Source organism: Falco naumanni, chromosome 2 (genome assembly GCF_017639655.2).
Source record: "Falco naumanni isolate bFalNau1 chromosome 2, bFalNau1.pat, whole genome shotgun sequence".
Classification (NCBI taxonomy): Eukaryota; Metazoa; Chordata; class Aves; order Falconiformes; family Falconidae; genus Falco; species Falco naumanni.
The window spans coordinates 59,591,425-59,613,245 of record NC_054055.1 but is presented as its reverse complement, the minus strand read 5'-3'; the positions used below and the strand labels follow the sequence as shown (position 1 = coordinate 59,613,245).

At 38.5% G+C, this 21,821-nt stretch overlaps 1 protein-coding gene across 3 annotated transcripts in view; it reads left to right on the top strand.

Moving 5' to 3' along the window:
• NALCN (sodium leak channel, non-selective) overlaps nucleotides 1-21,821 on the top strand; it is a 249,732-nt gene that overhangs the window by 27,169 nt on the left and 200,742 nt on the right. For all 3 annotated transcript variants that reach the window (XM_040584471.1, XM_040584468.1, XM_040584470.1), the window contains exons 4-6: nucleotides 5,888-5,971; nucleotides 7,551-7,690; nucleotides 8,516-8,644. In XM_040584471.1, the coding sequence (XP_040440405.1) occupies nucleotides 5,888-5,971; nucleotides 7,551-7,690; nucleotides 8,516-8,644 (353 nt within the window). The remainder of the gene's footprint in view (nucleotides 1-5,887; nucleotides 5,972-7,550; nucleotides 7,691-8,515; nucleotides 8,645-21,821) is intronic.

Below are 21,821 nucleotides of genomic sequence, written 5' to 3'. Positions count from 1 at the left end.
CGGGGCTAATGTTTGACACATGAACAGATTTGAGAAATATTTTATGTTCAGGAGAGCAGAAGAGGAGGATGGAGAACCAAAGTCAGAGGCAGCTCTTTTTGTTGGCTGTATCTCTTCATTCTCTTTTCTAAGTGAGGAAAATGTTGAAAGTATTTGACAGGCTGGGGGCTGGGCTGGATTGTCCACATCATTCTGCTACTAAACAGACCTGTAAACTGCGAGGTTTTAAGGAAATAGGGAAAGTTTGAAGTTGAGCCCGAAACGTAAGGGATGTATGCATAGGTCTGAATGGATGGGAGATACATACCTCTATATGTGTGTATGTATCTTTATCTGCATTTGCAGACGGGAGAGAGAGGTTAAGGTAGGTGCTCCCTTGAGCTCTGATTGAATTTTCTGTCCCGCTCCCACCTCCGTGCCCCATGGTGTTTGTGTGGAGTAAAGGAATGGGGGAGGGAGGGTCAGTTGTTTCCTGAACTCAGCTGTGCCATCTCTTCTAGTTTGCTATTTATAATGAGCATAGCAGAGAGGGAAAAAATGATACTCCCAAACTCCGAATCTTCCTGTTCCTTCAGTTTCCTCCTGTGCATTTATACTGCTCCTAAAATGCCAGTAAATGTCAGCCTCCACTCCTTAATGCTTATTTGTAATGCTACACAAAGTAGCCCACAGGGCGATCTGAAGAATTTGCTGGAGTTGATGTGCTTTATTTACCACCATCACATACAGGATGCAGTGACCATGATAGAATAATAGCAAAGTCTCTAGTTGTTACTGAGCTTGCTGGTCTTTTTGAGTTTGTACCATCTTTCAGCTATCCTGTTTGTTAGAGACTGTGATGAAAAGTGGGAGACTAAGGTTCTCCTACTGACAGACCCAGGGCTGCAGAACTCCTTTCCAGAGCAGATGATGGTAAATCTGATTACTCAGAGCAGATGTTACATCACTTCTTTTTTTTTCAGCTTTCCCACTGAGGCAGCTGGAAAGAGGCGGAAGGGAAGGATTCAGAGAATAGGTTGTAGTCAGGGATGAGAGAGAAAAAAGAAATCCTTCAAGGCAAGCAGGGAGGCAAAGGAGGCTTTTTAATTGTAGGATTTGCTGTTCATCCTGAGGTGTTCCTAAGATGATAAGAGATAAGCAGGGCAGAAATGACCTGTGAGAAGACTGTGCTGTCATCTTGCTAAGCTGTCTACCTTACCAATGAGATACTGAAATTGCTTAAGAAAATTAGCAGACATAAACAATCTTCTAGCAGATTGCTTTATGCAATTTGGATGTTGATTTCCTAGAGTATTTTGTGTTCAGCAAGGTTGATAATGAAATAAAAAACTACAGTCTGGCTAGTCTTTCCTTCTGGAGTAAGTTAAATTGTAATGGCTCTCATGGAGTGACAACCTCAGATGTTATCGTGTCTGTCTGTGGTTCTGTATTTTGTACTGGCTCACATTTCCAATGAGTTAGGTCTTACAGAACTGTTTTTTAGCATGAACTTGTGTAACGACTGTTTAGGGCACCTAATACTGGCTATTTTAGCTTTAATGTGCTGTTTACAATTGAGAAAGTGTATCTTCCAGCATCTAAGTGCTGTTATTGGGGTATAGTATTGCATGTGAAAATAAAAAATGAAGAAATAAGCTAGTACATTGTACTCAGTTAATGTAATGGTACTAAAACTAAGCAAAAACTGGTGAAATAAGGAAAATGTAGGGAGAAGGCAGGAGATTTATTTGTTGGTCTTATTTTTGAATAGGTAAAGAAACACTCAAGATCTTATGCTGAACTTGAGGTATTCTTCCTTAGTTATAACAACATTGCCATAGACAATTATTGGCATATAAAAATTATATATGGCAAATAAAGGGGATATTTCAATTCCAGACTGTTATGTTAAACTTGTCTATTCTTTTGGGATGTCAAACTTCATATTAATTCAGATTAGCATCTCTAATCTGGGGCAGACTTTTGATCCATTCCACGTGTGGTTTATCAATAAAGCCATTTCCATAATTGTGTACTAGCCTAACTGTGATGCTGACCTGTTGTAGATTAACTACTGGGGGAAAAGACAGAAGTATATTAGGAGAAACTGAGGGGGCTAGGAAGGGTATTACAAAATAACAAATGGGCCTCTAATTAACAAAGGAAAAATTGATCCATCTAACAGCTAAGCAGCATTGCTGCTTTGGACTTCAGATTTTTTTGGTGTATCTTAAAATGCTTTGTGTTTAATAGTTGTAAGTTAGTTAGCTAGTCCACTGAGTTCAAGTGACACCCCCTAGTTTGCCTGGGAGAGGCATTAAGTGAGGGCATGGTTTACTGCACAAAAGCTTTCCAAAGGCTGTCCCAAGCCTGCAGTTGTGGACTGGCATCCACTGCTCTGCTAGAAGCAAATGATTTTGTTGTCTAGATAGACTGTAAGTCATGTTGCTGGAGAAGCTTTCATGACTTGCTATGCACATTGAAGAATCTACTGTCCACTGTAGGCAGCAGGGAGCCAGCAACTTTAATGACTTCAGGAGGTTTGGATTAGTCTCAGCATGAGGCTTCTAGTCTACAGTACTAATCCTTCATCTTTTGCAAATGTTTAGGTCATGTTTCAAAGACTTACAAACCATAATGTAAATGGCCTGGGATAGCGCATTCACAAAAAAAAAATAATACTAAAACAAACCTCATCAATAATTCTCAAATTTAATCAGACATGATGAAAAAAGGGTGAGGGATTAGCACATTGCAATACTTCAACTATTTCAGGTAAGATGCCTTCAGGTGTATTTAAATTCCATATATCTGTATTCCTTTCCAAGTTTTAAGAACAGTCTGCCATTGACCATGAGCGTAGAATTTCAGCCCAAGGCTTTTTTCAAGTGTGAATGAAACTCACTGTTGATTGCTATTAATATGTGAGTGCTAACCTCTATTTAGTCAGATTTTTCGTGGAAGTAGCACTGGAAGTCAATATCAAGATTCATACTAAAAAGGACGTTCTGATTTTCACATTAAGCAGGAAGTGGTTTTGCCTTAAAAATGCTTCCAACCACAAATAGCATCCCATATGCAGATGCACAGTATAAATGTGTTAAAGGTTCCCCACCACATCCACTGCCAGCCAAATGACAAACATGAAAAGGATTTAGCCAACACCTCCCTATGTGCAAAGAGGAAAGGGCCAGAACCTCCCCCCAAATGAATAGTTTTGACGGATGTAATTCAGGTGCCCTAAATTTCCGCAGGCAATCCACTGGAAGCCTTCCTGGCTGGGAGGATGTAGCGTTGGAAGCTGGCCTGATGTGGCAATGAGAGAAGTGAGGTGGTGGAGCAGCCTGACTGGTGAGAAGGCTGGGAAGGGTCACGACATCTTCCTTTGTGAGGAGAAAACAGCAGAGCTGCTTCAATCATGCCGCACCTATTGTGGAAAGAAAAAGCAATTTCTAAAAAAAAAAAAAGATTTGGCTTTTAGCGAGTACTTGATGGGTTATTCAGAGCAGAGTGACTACAGGAACTGCTGCACAAGTTCATGCTCATGTTCATATGTACAGCAAAGCTCAAGGAAAACTTCTTGTTTTAAAAGGTGCTTAAAAGAAGAAAAGCAAGTTTCAAGGAGTTCTTTGGTGAGAGAAAGACCAATCAGCGTCTTTGTTCTGAGCCACAATTGAAGGACTCCAGGTGCATGTTGATACAAATCTCACCAGAGATATTTCACTAGGAGGGAACCAGGGGGAGAGGAGAGCAGGCCAGGAGATGGATGGTGTTGGTAGCTGATCTCTGTAGAGAAATAACATGTGTCTGCTTCACAGTTTCTGAACATAACCACTGAAACCATAACACCGAGTTTGTTCAGCCTTGGGTGAAGAGTTACTGATTAGCTCTGACTTTACTTAGGGAACTTAAGTCTACTTTTTTCAGGAAAGAGACGTTAAAAATATGATGCAAATTTGTTGTTCTGTTGCTTCCCTGTTTTGCCGTCTTCCTCCCCTTAATTCTTGGATTGAGAACTTTAACATCCTTCTGTGTTAGAAAATCCTCTGTCTGAAAATAGGATTGAAGTTCTCTGTCCTTTATTTCTGATTTGAAAATCACTTGCTGTATTTTCCTTATATCCTTGCTTTATTAACTTCTGTCCTGAAGAAATTTTGCAAGTGAAATAAAGCTTTTTTTAAAAAAACATATTTGGTCTCTATTTACACAATATATCTTGCTGTCACCTACTGCAAGGAATGATAAATCATTTTTAGGATAGTGTATGTCATTGAAAATATTAAATTAAACCAAAACATCTTGTCTGTGCTTTCAGCATCAAGGAAAATGCTGAGACATTTAAAAACAAATACAGGTTGACTGAAATAGCTGTCGCTGAGATAAGAAACAATGTGTATCAAGCCAGGAATCAGGTAACAGGCCAAAGTCCAGTAATGTCTTCAAAATTCTTGAGATGTGACAGTACTTTTTTTCCTCAGTTATACCTGTGAAAAGTGGATATCAAACACTGTAGTTTGTATCTGGAAGAACACTAAACAGAGAAAAGGAACAAGACAATGTATAAGGCAGGGGAGGGTATATCCAGTCGGCTGGGAGAAACCTTGTTCGGAAAGGGGTGTTTATGTGCCCCAAGATGCACTGCCTGTGTCTCTGCATACATTTTTACTTGAAACCAGGGTATGCACTTCCCTTAAGTCTAGTCTTGTCTAGTCTGCCTTTCAACAAGCTGCATCTATCTATATGCATTTGGTCCCCAACTTCCTCTATGCTCCATGTGGGTGGTACATCAAACTAACTCTCAGCTGTAACCTACCTAATAAATGTGGATATTTTTTTTTTCAGTTCAGTAGTTAAAGTAAAGCGCGAGGCATTGGCATCCCACCAAAGAAGTGTTTTTATAGCTTGCAGTGGAGGGCCTGTGTTGTATGTCAATGGGGATGGTGTGAGACGTGAGGAGATGGAAGCATGCAAACTGGAGCAGTGCCTGAGAATAGCGTAGTGCAGAGAAAACTGAGCTTGGATGCAACCTTCTACATACTCCTTTTAGGAGTGGTCTTTGGAGTGGACTTATCACCACGATCATGCTCAGGTGTTAGAGAGCTCGTTGAAGAAGCCTAAAGCAGACCTGGAAAACAAGCAGGAAGGCATATGGGTCATCAAAGATCCAGTGCTCAGTTTTCTTCCCTGAATTTCTTTTATTCAGTAGTGCAAAGTTATGCTCTGAATCCTTGTGCTTGACAGTTCATGGAGTGCCAGTAACATAAAAGTTGAGAAGCTCACCATATATACTATTAATGAAGTCTAAAGAATGATCACTTTGAGATGGTAAAGTGTTGCTCAGGAAACGTCCAAAGAAACTTGAAAGCCTGCACTGTGATGAGATGGCAGTTACTGTCTAGTGTTTTTGAAATGGCAAGCCTTTGCTAGAGCATGAAAAATGATGGAAAACATATGAAAAAATGAATGTACAGTGATACTGATTTGATTTAAGCTGTTGAGCAATATTGAAGTAATTGAATGGCACAATACTAGATAGCTAGCATTTTACACTTATCTTCCTATGTAAGTGTTTTGTAATGGGTGATACAGTGGCAAAGTCAGTCCAGTGCTCTTTTTTTTTTTTTCCCCTTTTTTGATTTACATCAAAATGGAAATAATAGGTTTCTTTGTAGGTTCTTTTTTATATAAGCTGAGGAGAAGTACCGTACAAGAAAGAAGGTACCATTTATTCACCCAGAAGATGTGTTTATATGTTTCCAGCATATTCTAGTCCAGATACTGGGCTGTTCGAGTCTTTCAAAAGTGGCATTTTAAAAGCGGTATAGAGAAGATGGATGTGGTTGTGATATTTGTAAATCCTGACAGTAAACCAACAACAATTAACCTCTTAGCTTTTTTTCTCTTTTAGGGTGATAGCTCCTATGTAAAGGATCGTTGGTGTGTGTTTGATGGATTTATGGTCTTCTGTCTTTGGGTGTCACTGGTTTTACAGGTAGTTATTTCACTTACCTCTTTCAATGAATAGTTCCTTAATTGTGAAAAACGTGTGGTACAACTAAATAATTACAAGTTGTGGAAGTATAGCTGTACATGGGTCAAATTATTTTTAAAATACTGTGCTGAATTGAGTAACTGCGTAATTGCACATTGCGGCATATCTATATTAGTAGTAGAAGTTATCTTGATTAATTTTTCTTATTGAGAACTTATACATTAATCTGAAGCTTCTTACCATAAACCCACTGCATAGTCAAAAGGAGAGAGAAGGATCTTCAAAGAGCTATTAAATCTCTTACTCTATATGACAGTTGTGCTCATCTCCTTCCATTGAGTCTAGTAGGATGCCATGGTGACTAGCTTAGACAACTACAGGCAGAATGATTCCAATAGTAGATGCTTGTCATGCTGTAGGTGTATAGGTGTGGTGAGTGGAGGGGTTTCATGTAATATGGCCCACATCTAACATGACCTTTTCCAAAATTCAAATTAAAGCACAATGGGAAAAATAATAATAATAAAGACATTTGGAAACAAATTGATTAAATTTTCATAAAGAAGGGAACTTGGACATGTTGCAAAAAAGTGTAGAGTATTAAGGTACAGGTCAAATTTTGTCCTGCAAACCAATCAGTCCATAACCATAGCCAGTTGTTTGGGTAAGAACAGTTTGAAGACTGTGAGACTGGGCCTGCAATAGTACAAGGATTGTAAAAGTGCTATAGTGATTGCTGTTAGGCATAACTTACCCACTTCTGAGAAATTTAAAACACCTTGTAATTTTCTGCTTTATACCCAGGAGTAACTTTGGTACATCATGTATACATGTAGAGTGAAGGTTGATCATTACAGACAAGTTCCAGGTTCCCCCTCCCTTTTCTTAGTACTTCGAGCAAATATTAGATTACACAGTTTCTCTCAGAGAGTAAGAGACAGGGATTAAACCAAGACATTTTCACCCAATCATTAAGCGAAATAGTCTTTATGGAGTGCCTAACCTGTCAAAATATTAAGGAAATGGTTCCTTGCTCTGTGGCTTGGCTGAAATTTGTAAGTGGAGTCTAGAAGAACATGTACAGTTTTCACATGGACTTGGAATTAAATGGAGAATTTATAAGCATGTACAACTCATAAGGCAGTCGGTGTATATGTACCTTTACATTATAGCAAAAAGAAAATAGTGGTGTGCAACACTAACATGCTGTTTTTTGTATTTGGAAATGTGAATTACTTTTAAATGAAGTTTTTGGAAACTTGTGGGGTAGGACTAGCACAGAAGCAGGCAGCTGGCACCAGCTTGCACAGCCTTCTTGAGCTGTTTGAGACAGAAGCGTTACGAACACAGGCAGAGTATATTTTTGGAATTTCATTAGGGTAACTTAGGAATGGATTAAAGGATTTACTAAGACTTTTCTTTTAAAAATATAGTTAAAATGAACCATGAAATAAACCAAGAGAAGATTGAAAATGAAAACAAAAATCATACATAGTATTCATAGTTTTAAAAGTTCTGTAAATGAATACAGCAACAGGACAGGGTCATCAAGAAAACCTCCTGATTCTTTTGTTTGTAGGTGTTTGAAATTGCTGAAATAGTTGACCAGATGTCACCTTGGGGCATGTTACGGATTCCACGACCACTCATTATGATTCGAGCATTCCGGATATATTTTCGTTTTGAGCTGCCAAGAACTAGGATAACAAATATCTTGAAGTAAGTAAGGCTGTTACCCAAAGAATAGCAGAGAAATGTTCAATTTTGACTTAGACGGGTTACTACACAGCTCAGAAAATGACCCTGCACACTTAATGGGCATTTTCTTCCTGAGTTTTAGTTTTGGCCAAAAAATTCTTGCTATTTTCCATATTTAAGGAATCATTGAATTGCCTAAAAAGTTATCAAAACTGTAAAATATTTAAATAAATCTTAAAGCATTTTGCTGATAACTGTAGCCAGCAATTTTCAACCAGTGGCAGTAAATTCTGCTCCCATTAACGTGGGCACTTAAGAATGAAGGTGAACACTCTTAGCAGGGTAGTATTCGTAAATAAAAGTACTTGAGCGTGTGCCCTAACCATTACAGTTACAAGTGCACCTTTATTGGTATATGTACAGAGATGCTTACATGGAAGCAAACACACATAAGTATGTTTGGTACAGTGCGTAATGTCAAAAGCCATGTAATGTGGAAAAGTTTTTTGGTCTTATTTGGTATCAACTTTACTTCATCATCATATCCTGTCTATTTAAGTCATTAGATACTGTTTTACGAAAGGTAGACTTTATACATTTTATTTGGTTTTTTTTTGTTTCACCCTTTGTAGTTTACAGCTGGTTTAATTACCGTAACTTAAAGGTTTTAAAAAATCAGGGCTCCCTTTTCTATCTCTGCACAGAGTAAGAGATCAATTTTAAGAACAAATTTTCTGCAGCATGAAATACTACTTTCTCTATGTAAGCATATTTTCTATTCTGGAGATTTTCAAAGGAGGCTTCACATTGCCTGTGCATTCAGTGTCATATTTATCTTTTTGCCAGGCGTTCCGGAGAGCAAATCTGGAGCGTTTCAATTTTCCTTCTGTTCTTTCTCCTCCTGTATGGGATCCTGGGAGTGCAGATGTTTGGAACTTTTACATACCATTGCGTGACTGATGACACGCAGCCAGGGTGAGTTAGCCTTTGCAGGCATGTTGTGGCACTGTTCTTTCATTGCATACGTAAAATTGTAGTTAGTGTCAGTGGGTGTAAAATGGATTTAATAGACTAAAAGCTGTGCACCAAAATATACTAAGGTAAGTATGGGAAAGAAAAATGTTAGGAATTATGAAAAATACAAATTTTAACTGTGACAGCAAGATTGCAAATTGTGGCATTTGACTGCAGTCTGAGTTAGGGGTGTGAGTGACGGGGGGTGGGGGCGCTGGGAGAGCAAGAGAGCAGAGGAGGCCTTAAGAGGAGTGTCCTGGTTTCAGCTGGGATGGAGTTAACTTTCTTCTTAGTAGTTAATACAGTGCTGTGTTTTTGAGAACAATGTTGATGGCACACGGGTGGGTTTGGTTGTTGCTGGGTGATGTTTATACCAAATCAAGGACTTTTCAGTTTCTCAGGCCCTGCCAGCCAGAGGGCTGGAGGGGCACGGGACATTGGGAGGGAACGCAGCCAGGACAGGTGACCCAAACTAGCCAAAGGGATATTCCATACCATATGGCATCATGCTGAGTATATAAACTGAGGGAAGAAGAAGGAAGGGGGGGACATTTGGCATGATGGTGTTTGTCTTCCCGAGTAACCGTTACACATGAACGGAGCCCGGCTTTCCTGGGGATGGCTGAACACCTGCCTGACCATGGGAAGTGGTGAATAAATTCCTTGCTTTGCTTTGCTTTTGTGCACAGCTTTTGCTTTACCTATTAAACTGTTCTTATCTCAGCCCTCGAGTTTTATGTTCCTTTCTGATCCTCCTCCCCATCCCTCTGGGTGAGGGGGAGTGAGTGAGTGGCTGCGTGGTGCTGGGCTGCCAGCTGGGGTTAAACCACAATAAGTGGAGCATTGCCACTTGTGGCTTATTTGGGTCACTGATGATTCATCAGCTTTTGCTGTTCAGAACATCTGGATGTGGGATCAAACCTAAAGTATAGGGTGGAACTACCCCTATAATCTCACACCCTTTCTGGATTAAGAGGTTGCTGGGACCTTGTGTTCAGATTTAAAGTGTTTTTACCCAGCCTTTGGAAAATATTTACGATTAATATGTTAACACTGGTGATCAAGTTTTTGATTCAGCACATACTTAAACACAAGATTAACTCGAAGTATAGTATACCCTCTTGTCACTGGGATGGCTCATAAAATCACAGATAAGTGTGCACTCACACATTCTGTTGAATTGAGGGCTTGACCGTATGCTCCATCACCATTACATTGTGAGAGTCCATTGTATCTATTTCTTCATTTTGTCCCTGTTTCTTTGGATAGGGCAATGTTAGCTCTGAAGCTGTAGCCTTTGCTTTCATCAAAATTGGATCTTTTTATTCCTGTATTGAATTTGTCAGAACATAAAATAGAGTAGACATTATAAGTAAGCAAAACACTGCTTAATCTGCTACTGTGCTGAATAAAAAGTCTTACTATTGCAAATCTCTGTGTTAAAGATTTTTCTAAACTATGGCCTATAAGCCATCAGATATAAAATGAGGTTATTAAAAGCGCCAGATACAAAAGAGGTTACAAAATTATTTGAGAATATGCTAGGCATTATGTGATATTTTGTTAAATGAAAAAAAAATACTTTTGGGTATTTTCTTATTTATTTAATCAATGCTATAGTAAAATATGGGGTTGATCGTCACCTAAACTGGAAATTTTGTATTTCATTCTGACTTTTTTTTTTAAAGAGAAAATCTTTACAGCACAGATTTTTTTTACAGTTTCCCATAGACATGGGGGAAAAAAAATCTTTGTCAAAAAATTGTTTGTGGTAATGAAAAGATCTGTGATTCTGTGATTTGCCTATGTTGTTTGAGAAAAGAAGTGGAATACACAACACAGGAAAGACTGGGCATCATATAATTGCTTGTGTCACTGAATACAGGTTTTCCCTGAAATCAGCAGAAAAGCTGTATTGGGATATAATAATGTTTGCAATATGCAAAGTTAAGTTTATAAACTCAAGGTTTCCCATAAAATTTTTGTCTACTTCATCTACATGTGATGGGTTGCTCTTTGAATACTGCATTATTAAAAAAAAAAGTTTATGGAAACACCTCAATTTTAGGTTTTTTAAAGGCTGAAATACAGGAAAAGCTTAAAAGGGACAAATATACAGTACATAAAAATAAAAACCTGTCTCAAGTGGATTAATGTTGAAAAAGTCAAGTATGCAGAATTAAGGAAATTTTAGACATGAGGTTGAATGTCAAGCCGTAACTCCTTTTCCTTTCAGTAGCATCAAGTATATATATATTTAGCTGTTTAAAAATTAGAAAACTAATTTAAATGACTTTTTAGGTACCTGGGATAGGCACCTTCAGAAAGTAATCAATCACTTTTGTCATCTCCAAACCAGACTTGTAACTTTAAATGGCTCCCATGGTTGTGTATGAGGACTACAGTTACGTTGTAAAACACTTTTCCCCTAAAGGTGCCGCCTGATTTATTCTGATGAATAATGCTCATGCAAAGAACAACGTATTTTTTCCATTGTTGCTTGACACGTGGACTTAAACCTTACTTTTGGCATACTACTGACTCCTGCTCTGAAAACACTTATTTTCTCTTCTTGTCTGTAATACTGATTGTTATATCTTGTGAACACTTAAACATATCCAATCCTTTTCTAGTTTTTGAAGAATGCAGTGCAGAAGCTCTGGGTGGAGTTAGGCTGTACCCTCTTCACATGGGTTAGGGCTGACCTTCACAGAGCTGGCTGCAGAATTTATAAGAAATAACACCATGAGTTGGGAAAACAAATAGAAAGAAATAACAGTTCTGGTGTCAAAAGAGGACAATTTAGAGGCAGACATTGGTCCAAAAAGTAGTTAGAAAGGAGGTGACATACCGCTTCAGTATCCAGGAGAGTTTAATAGCTGAGATGTAGTAGAGCACAAAAGCATGAAAATTGCCTAGACAAATTTTACTTTTGTCTTTGAGGTTCAGTTTCTCAGCTTTATAATGAGGATTTAACATTCCTCTCGGAAGTTTAATCTGTCTGTATGTCTGAGGTGGTTCTGTTCCAGGCAATGGAGAGTGGCCAAAGTTGGCTGTAGTTGGCCTTAAATAACTTCAGTCTTCAATGATCCACAGCTGTAAATACTTAGTATTTCTGCAAACCAGATCCCAGGCTCCCAAGTCAAGATTAGAAAATGAAAAGCATCCAATTAGTGGCCACCTGTGAGAATTTTAATTTTAGGTGATTTGCCTCATATTATGCAGTATTCTATGGCAAGTGGCAAGGTTAAAATCTTATTATTGAGGTCAAGACTTCATCTATTTCAGAAATTTTAGAAACCACTCTTTTAAAGTCTACTGCCTTCTGAATTATTATTATAAGGGAGGGAAGTGTCTTTTGAAAACGGCGTCTTAAAATCTTGCTATTCTTTTTTTATTTGAAAGGACGTGTCGGCCTCATCAGACACTCATTGCCTCTTTGACTGCTGCAAGTTCTTTTATCTTTCCATCCTTCTTTACACCCACACTGCCTGACCTCCTGTCTCTCCACCTCCTCAGTAATTTTCTAATGTTAACTCTGACAAACAGAAATACTGAAGTGAGCTAACTGCAGTCTGAGTTTTTCGTTCTGTCTGTGAAACCAGCAAAATCTGACTTCCTTCCAAAGGCTGAAAAGTGTGTTTTTTCTGTTGTTTGATGATAAATCTTTTTTCCTCTCATTCTTATAACCTTCTTTATTTTGCCAGACTTTTTATCCCTACGGGGAACACTGTTGTCTTCCTAGACAATTTTCTCACTCGGTATTCTCTTGTGATTATTACTGATCTTTTTACCACTATGCTGTCACAGCTTTTCCCTGATGATTTGTACAACTAGTATAAATTTACTGCCAATAAGTTGTTTATTACATAGATTTCCTTAGTATGGATCTTCTTCAGTTGTTTGAAAGACACGCAGTATGGTTGGAATGTAATATATATATATTCCAATTATCTAATTAAGCCCATACATTATAAGCAGTTTGACAGGGTGTTTTGTTATAGCTGAGGTTAATTTCAAAGAATTGGACAAATATGGTGAAAACAGGTTGTGTTCCCCAATCTATTGTAATTTACTCCTCTAGTATACAAAAAGTTACTTCCACAATGACAGGAGAGAAATTATTTCCAAACCATTGTTCTGACTGTTGGAATCCTCACACACTAGCTGCTGAGGGTTTTCTTTATTTTTGTTACACAACGTGTTTGACTACACAAAAATACACGATTAGATTATATTTATTCCACGACAGTAAATTCTCCTTTTATAATTCTCAGTCTGCACTGGAGCTAAGGGAAGGGAAACCTCACCAAAAGAAAGAATGCTAATATGGCTAACTGCCATAAAATGGAATACTTACCTATTTCTTCTTCCAAAGTAATTCTTTAAGGGCCTTTTCTTAATGCTTGCAGTAAGGTATAGACTGGGTATTTCTGTAGACCTGTCTGCCCTGTCACCATGGCAGTCAATTTTAAATCCTTCTTTGCCAGTTTTCTTTTTTAAAGTAGGAACTGCCCAGGAAAATAGATAAGAAAAATAATTACCAAGTAATAGAAAGATCTAATGGGTTCTTGGCCATCTTTCCATCTGTCCATTGATAGGACCCAAAAATGTCAGAAAACAGCTTCAAAGACTCTGGAGCTGAAAGTTCACTGCAATATCTAATAGAGGAAATAAATATGATTAAAAAGAACAAAAGGGATTCGAGATACTGTCTTACATCAGCAATGGGAAAATAAGAATGAGTAATTGGATTTCTAAGAAAGGGAAGAAATCAAAGATCATGACTGAAAAATCAATGTAACAGGACTTCTCTAACAGAGCATATTAATTTATTGGTACTAGTTGAACAGCCAGCACTTCTTTAATATGCCCTTGGGTTTTATTCACAATCTCTCTTAATGATGCTGTGTCTCTAGTATAAACTCCTCAAGGAGAGGAGAAATGGAAGAAATACTACTTTTCCAGGTCAGATGTTGTTTAGACCCCAACCAAAATCAAGAAAAAGACAGCATCAGTCTAAAAGGGAAGTAATTCAGTCCACATGGGATCCTGTCAAAAGAGTGGGAGAGAGTGCTGAGGTGATGGCCAGTATTGGTACTGAAGGGAAGTGATATACAGGCAGGAGTAGGGCTCTCCTCACTTTCAGAGGGCATGTGATTTCTGAGCAAAAATCCTAATTTTGTCTGCAATTGCTGTATAGACAGTTATCCAAAGCTGTTAGGCTCTTGATCATTTCACACAGGCTTTCCAGTGTTTTTGCTTGTCTAGCTCCATTTTGAGCGAGAAGGTGACCTTTTAGTGAAGGTCTAGGATAAAGTGATGGGAACTCAATAGCCTCACTGTATGGTGGCTCAGTAATGACACATGCTTACCTGTATTAAGATTTGGAACCGTTCAGGTTTACACAATGCTTTGTCCCAGTGGAGACATCAAAGTTTATTGAACTTCTGCTCAGCCTGCCAACCTTTATAGGCTTTCTTTCATTTGGCTAATAAGTCCTTTTGAGTAAGTTGGAGTGGATTTTATGGATTCTTGTGAAATTGGCTGACTATAAATACAAGAATTTGTATTTATACAGTAAACATTGAATAACTTAACTACCACATCTCCTTTTTGCTGTAGGGAAAGTTTTATATTTATCCACAAGATTTTTACCTTATAATCGGTGTACAGAATTGAGGCCTGGTGAGTACTGAACTTTCCACAGGAGACCTGCAGGAGGCCAGGATGCCAAAAGTCAGGACATCCTCCAATATATTATAAAATTAAAGGAAAGGCCAGATATCATTAGACAAACAGAATTCTACCAGTGATCTCCACTGAATCTACCAGATGGATGATTGGGTGCTGTTTACTTTATTGAACAGAAGGGAAGCTGGGAAGTTCTGTTCTTTGTATTGCAAGAAGCCAGACAACCAATGGAGAAGGCTGTGGATGCCCTGACATTTACAGGTTAGACAGCAGTTATCACTGAGCATCTCCCTTAGCCTGGACATGCTGCGAGGGTCACTTCTAGATATGCAAGCAGTTACAGGAAATAGTAAGAAGTTCTAAAAGAGGCTTCAGCTCTGTTTCGGTGAGTGATCTGTCTGGTATGTTATTTTGAAAACCAGGTGACTGTTCATTTTTGTACTGCTTTCTGGAAGCTGAATGTGACATCTCCATTTGATTCCTGTCCCAGTCCTTTGGATTACTGCAATTCAAAAAGGTCTGGGAAATGCTGGAATATTCATCCTGAGGTGCTTGTGAGCAGACTGAAGCTATCATCTCAGCTATTTCATTATTTCTGAGAGCTTGTGGAGGGTGGGTGAGGAGCTGGGAGGCAGGGAAACAGCAGTTTAAAAAGGAGGAAGGGATGAGACAGGGCAAGAAAAGCCAGGGAGTTACAGCTGGAATACCGGTAAGCTTAACTTCAATCTCTGAAAGAATTCTACAGTGAATAAACAAACAAAAATTTGTAAGCCGCTGGAAGATAACAAAGAAGTAAGTAGCAGCTAATATGGATTTGTCAAGAATAAACCATGTCAAACCAATATAATTATCTATGACAGGGTAACAGCCATGTGAATTGGAGAGAAGAGTGGATGGTATCTTTATTTTTGGAAGGCTTTGTAACAGCCTTGCAGGGCTTTTTTGTAAGGTGGCAGGAGAAAGGTGGTTAAGGTGGAAATAATCATTGAATAGTTGCAAAACTGCCTGGAAAACATAGTCAGCGAGTTGATATTAATGGCTCATTGCCAGAATGTGCTATTGGAGTTTTCATTAACATTCTGGATGGTGGCAGATAGAATATACTTACTGCACTGAGGATGACATGAGGTTGAGAGGGACTGCAGACATTTTGGAAGGCAATATTAGGATGAAAATTACCTTGAGAAATTGAAGACAGGCTCTGAAAAAATTGGATGAAAGTCAGCAGGGAAATATACCACACTTAGTAAAAATGAGCTGTATAAATACAACATTGTGAATGACTGTTTAGGAGATAGTTCATAAAATTATTTGGGAGCATAATGGATGAACAGAGATCAACAGAATTATGCTCTTGTTAAAATGTATAAATTGTAGTATCAGACAACATAGAGGCATTATACACCTCCTACCTGGCAGGTTAATGAGAAGGGCTCTTCAGCTGGTATTTGAAGAAAAAGCTGTGGTTACAGACTATCAGTGGCTCATTTAGTTTTCTCTCTTGGGCTAGATGTAGCCTATAGGCTTGAAGGCTAGACCAGTTTGGGCTCTTACATTTGGGTTTCTTAGAGCCCCAGGAATATTTCAAATCTTTTATCAACAAAATCATTTGATCTTACCTGGAGGTCTAAAGCTGCGTATTTTAACAGTATTATTCTCTTTAATACGCTGTCAGTGAAACCCTTTCACCAGATAAAATAGTGATCAAGTTGCTTTCTCTTAGGTACAATGATGCAACAGCCAGTTCCACCGAATGGAACTGGCCAGTCAAACAGCCAGTCATAAGATGCTAAATAGTTTCCATTCGGAGCTAGCTGGATGATGTTGAAATTTTTTTCTTAGGTGTTCAGTGATAGCAGCCCCTTTCTTTTGCTATGCTAAGAGCTGTATCTCCTGCCACTTCAGGTGTTAGATTAGTGACTGGCCTGTATCAATGCATTTGGTGGTGGTATCTTGTGTATGGTCTCTGCAACGCAAGCTTTAGGAAGGAATTTGTTTTGCATATAGTTCAGATTTGGATTCAGGGCAGTATTTTTATGATACTGAGGATTACCCTGTCTGGTGCCTAAACAGAAAGTTTGTTCAGATAAAACTGTGTGGTGTGGCGGTCGCATAGGGAGAGCCTTGAAAACCTCCCCTGCTCACTGATAGCTAACTCTGCTGGTGTGGGTGATGGGTCCAAAAGTGCTTGTGAGCTATGATGGAAGTGATTCCCAGCTGAACTTCAGGCTTATGATTTTCAATTCCTACAGTCCAGTTTAGTGACTTTGTGTTTTTCCTATAGTTGGTAGACAACTACTTAGAAGGAATTTTTCTATATTTATTCCAGGTAAGTCTGATATGCAAACAATTTTTTTTAAGTGATCCTGAACATACTTTAAAATCAAAATGGATGCAGTTTTCAGATTAGTTTTTTTCATATATTTAATTTCATGTCCTTGCAATTTAAAAGACAACTGAGGCATTTTTCAGTTTCTTTTAAATTCTCTAAGGAAATACTTTATTGGATTGTAATAGGTACTATAGGTGTGAGATCACTTAATGTGTAAATAAGTCTAATGTGATACACCTCGGTGAAATGCAGATTTGGGCAAGCTAGCTAGATTTGTTTTTAACTCTTACTGTTTATTTCCCATGTATTAGCACTTACAGTGACAGCCTTCTCCATTGTGCAAATGCCATTCATTTATGTTGGTTTGATTCCTGTGAAACAAGTCTTGAATTATCATACATATGCAATTGCTATTTGAATTCAGCTCCTTCATGACTGATTGTAGCAGTCACAAAACTGGACTGTCATAGAGTTGTTATGCCATGTGGTATTTGACAAAATCTCAAACTAGTACTGATCATGTGCACTACTTTAAGAACAAATCGATACTGGAACTTCTGAAAATTTTTTTCTTGGAGCTTTGCTTTCTAGTGCCTCGATGTACATTCCAGCACTGTCCATAGGAAAGATTTCTTCTTTTACTCATTTTTCTGTAGTTAACTTCTGTGGCTTTGTTACTCTGCAGGGTAATGACAGAGTGATTTGATTTTAATTTCCTCTAATGCCAGTAACTAGTGATCAAACCCACAGATTGTCAAAACTTTTAAGTAGCTGCAAGCATCCTGTTTTCATTTGGACATTGACAGCATTGGCTTTGTGCGACATAAGCGATCAGCCGTGAGTACAGAGTCATCTGGTTTTGATGTTAGCATCTGTGTTCCCAACCTAAATTCCTTGAATTCCCTCTATGGCTAGCAGAGAGAGAAAGGTGCTTCTGGAGTGGCTGAACCCGCCAAACTCCAGACCTCTGGAGATGTATTTCTCTTTGCTTTCATTGCCTAAAATGAGGTGGATAGGTCAGGACACCAGAGCTGCAGCCTTTTATTGTGCAGCACCTTCAAGTGATTCAGCTAAGGGATGCTGGGTCTTTGAATTTTTGCATCCCCAAGTGTGAAATAAGGTTGGTGATTTAATTGAACCTCTTCAAAATTCCTGTGCAGGGAGTAGGAATAGATGGTAGGTCAAAGGCACATTTTGTAGACCATAACTTAGGTCATGTATGGAATGAAGAAGAGCTACAATCAAAATCAAATCAAACTTGATGTAGTATTACTGCCTTATGTAATAGGCAGTCTGATTTAATCATGCCTTATTACTAAGTATCAGTGGGAGGAGAGAGAGACTAAGACCAGTACTTGATTTATTTGTTGAGTAAGCATGTAAATGATTTTCTTCTTGAAAACCTGACCAAAAACGTAAGAATCTCCAAGTTCTGCTCACAAAGGCTCAATGTTAGACACTAGAGGACTGTGAAAACTGTCAAAACCCCCAATACTAAAACCTGAAACTGAACATATAAATAATGACTAAAAGATCTGAACTGAATAGTAAGATACAAAAACCTATGTTCCTTGATGCAAGTATATTGAAAGACAATATATTAGCAGTAGTAAATTTTTACAGTATCTATATATTGAATTTAAAGTCAGAAGAAAAAATTGGATCATCTAGTCAGACTTCGTATTGTTTCCCCTCTATGAAACCTTATAGCTTGCATTTGACTCCAGATTAGTTGGCAGAAGACCAATTCATAAGCAAGGGAACTTTTTGTTTATACCAAAAATTATTTCAGTGGTAAAAAATAATGTTCCTAATTCATTATCTTAATTTGTCTGGCTTCAACTGTTAGCTTTCTATTCTTGTTATACTTTTTAATGCTACATTACACAGAACCTTAATTCTTGGTATTTTCTCTGTGTGAATCCACTTACACACAGCAATTGAGGCACCTTTCTTTTTAATAAACTAACATTATTTAGCTCTTTAAGTCTCTTACTGCAAAGCATGTTCTTCAGTGTTCTCATTTTCATGTTTTTGTATGATTTCCTCAATTTTTCAAATACTTAAAAAAGTACAAGCAAAAGCCCTATATGTAATATTAATCATAATTTGCATGAGTGTCATACAGAGAGGGACATTAATTTATTATTGTTCTGCTTGTACAGTCTGGGAAAGCACTGGCTCTTTCTTCCCAGTTATTGGGACAAATATGGGAGGATGCCCTATTCTATCCTCGCATTTCAAACTGTCACGTAATTTCTGTAGGCAATAATACAGTATTTCCATTATCCCTTTTATTCCATAGGCCATAGGGTTTGCCTTCAGTGATCCTACCTCTATAACTGCATTTGGCTGTATTAAAGCACATTTTGTTTTATTGGATCCAGGCAACCAAATGATCCTGATAACTTGTCAGACTGCCCTGTCCTCACTATTACTTACGATTCTATCCTTACTCTTGATTTTATACCTGTTTCTCCCTCATTGATTACAGTAGATCATGATAATGGTTTCCCTGGCAAGTATTTTACTGACATGTCAGTTAATCAGTTTTCAGCCCATTTAGCATGTGCTTTATTGATGTTATGTATTGCCAAATTTTTAATCAGTCATGTGTTATTGAATGAATTGCTTTACAAAGTTTAAACTAGGCAGTTTTATTGGACAAATCTCTAACCTTACTAAAATCATGTTGGTATGATGAGAATTATTTTCGCTAAATCCGTACTCCCTGCCTTTAACGACATTCATGCTTTCACTCTTTAGCAATCAGATTTTGTATCAGCTCACTCTTTCTTTTGTCTTGGTTGATGTCAGGCAAACCAGTTGTGCTGATTGTTCTTTAAAAATTAATGGCACATTAGCATTCTTCTGGAACTTCTCTCCTATTTCAAGATTTATTAAAAATCAATAGAAGAGATGAGAGATGCCCTCAGTTATTTTGGCCTGTTGATTTGAATATAATTATCCCTAGCAGATGCTATTTGATATTCTCTTCAGTTACTAATTCTTGGGTAGTGAAATCTGTGTTTGCCAAGTTAAAATGTAAAATATGGGATGTTGCCAAACATTAAGCTTTGTTTGTTGTGTTCCTAAAGTCATGAGTCCTTTAAGCATGCCCTATCTTATCTTTTAACGTGATAAAAATAACAAATACATATTAGAGACAATCTGTTACTGGAAAGGTTTGAAAGCTTTATAGTTATAATTACAGATGTAATTATGAGAAACATTAAATATGGATGAAGTTTTCACACTGACAGTTTGAAAGATAAAACAGATTTTTTTGCTAGATTAAAACCAGGAAACTGATTCTGTAAGTATGGTACATAATGACTTTAGACCTAAGTTTGTCTAAAAGTAAAACATTACATTTAAAAATGACCCTGGGGAATGCCAAGATCATAAAATACCAAAGGAAGAATTATTCCTAGACATATTTGTAATTCTTAAGCCACAGACATACTCTCTGAAATTTGACTATCACCAGTGATTTTGGATGATACTGTTACTAGATTATCTGCAACCTGTAATGACTCTGGCAGCAGCATTGTCCTAAGTTGCAATCTCATTCTGTACAAATTAAAAGACAGATCAATGGAAATAATACCTGGACTTGCACAAAGCATGTGACATTGTGCCGCATGACACCTTGACTCTAAATTGGAGAGACATGGGATGGACCACCCAGTGGATATGGAATCAGCTGGATGGTCACACTCAAAAGAGTTGCAGTCAATGGCTCGTTATCCAAGTGGAGACCAGTGACGAGCGGCATTCCTCAGGGTCAGTATTGGGAACAGTACTCTTTAACATCTTTGTCGGTGACATGGACAGTGGGATTGAGTGCACACTCAGCAAGTTTGCTGGCGACACCAAGCTGTGTGGTACAGTCAATACCCTGGAGGGAAGGGACACCATCCAGAGGGGCCTTGACAGGCTTGAGAGGTGGGCCCATGCAAACCTCATAAAGTTCAACAAGGCCAAGTGCAAGGTCCTGCACATGGGTTGGGGCAATCCCAAGCACAAACACAGGCTGGACAGAGAATGGATTGAGAGCAGCCTTGAGGAGAAAGCCCTGGAAGTGCTGGTTGAGGAGAAGCTCAGGATGGCCCAGCAATGTGCACTTGCAGCCCAGAAAGCCAAGCGTGCCCTGGGCTGCATCAGAAGCAGTGTGGCCAGCAGGTCAAGGAAGGTGATTCTCCCCCTCTGCTCCTGTGAGACCCCACCTGGAGCACTGTGTTCAGCTCTGGGGCCCCCAACAGAAGAGTGACGTGGACCTGTTGGAGTGAGTCCAGAGGAGGCCCATGAAGATGATCAGAGGGCTGGAGCACCTCTCCTATGAAGACAGGCTGAGAAAGCTGCGGTTGTTCAGCCTGGAGAAGAGAAGGCTCCAGAGAGACCTTATAGCACCTTCCAGTACCTACAGGGGGCCTACCAAAAAGCTGGGGAGGGACTTTTCAGAAGGACATGTAGTGGTAGGACAAGGGGTAATGGCTTTAAACTGAAAGAGGGTGGGTTTAGATTAGATACTAGAAAGAAATTCTTTACTGTGAGGGTGGTGAGGCACTGGAACAGTTTGCCCAGAGAAGCTGTGGATGCCCCATCCCTGGAAGTGTTCAAGGCCAGGTGGGATGGGGCTTTGAGCACCCTGGTCTAGTGGAAAGTGTCCCTGCCCATGGCGGGGTGTTGGAACTATGTGATATATAAGGTCCCTTCCAACCCCAAACCATCCTATGAATCTATTATGATTCTAACTCAGTTACAGTATGACTCTTTTTCACCAAAGTTAACAGATATATATGCGTCTGACCTCAGTGGCAGGCAAGTTAGATGACAGTCTGTACACTTAGAAAAAAATATACCCAATAATAATGATAAACTGCTACTGCAAGTTTTAGAAATACCAGTATTACTGATTTATATATTAATATCTCCCTTGTTAAGATGAGGTCATAATGTGGTAATAATTATGAAAATAATCAATAAAAAATTCATGATAGAAACAAAATCCTTATAATTATTATAACACAATATTATTATTCTAACAACTGTGCAGGAACAGCTGTTGTTATTGTTAGGTCTTTCTGTAAAAAAAGCAGTAGTATAAGG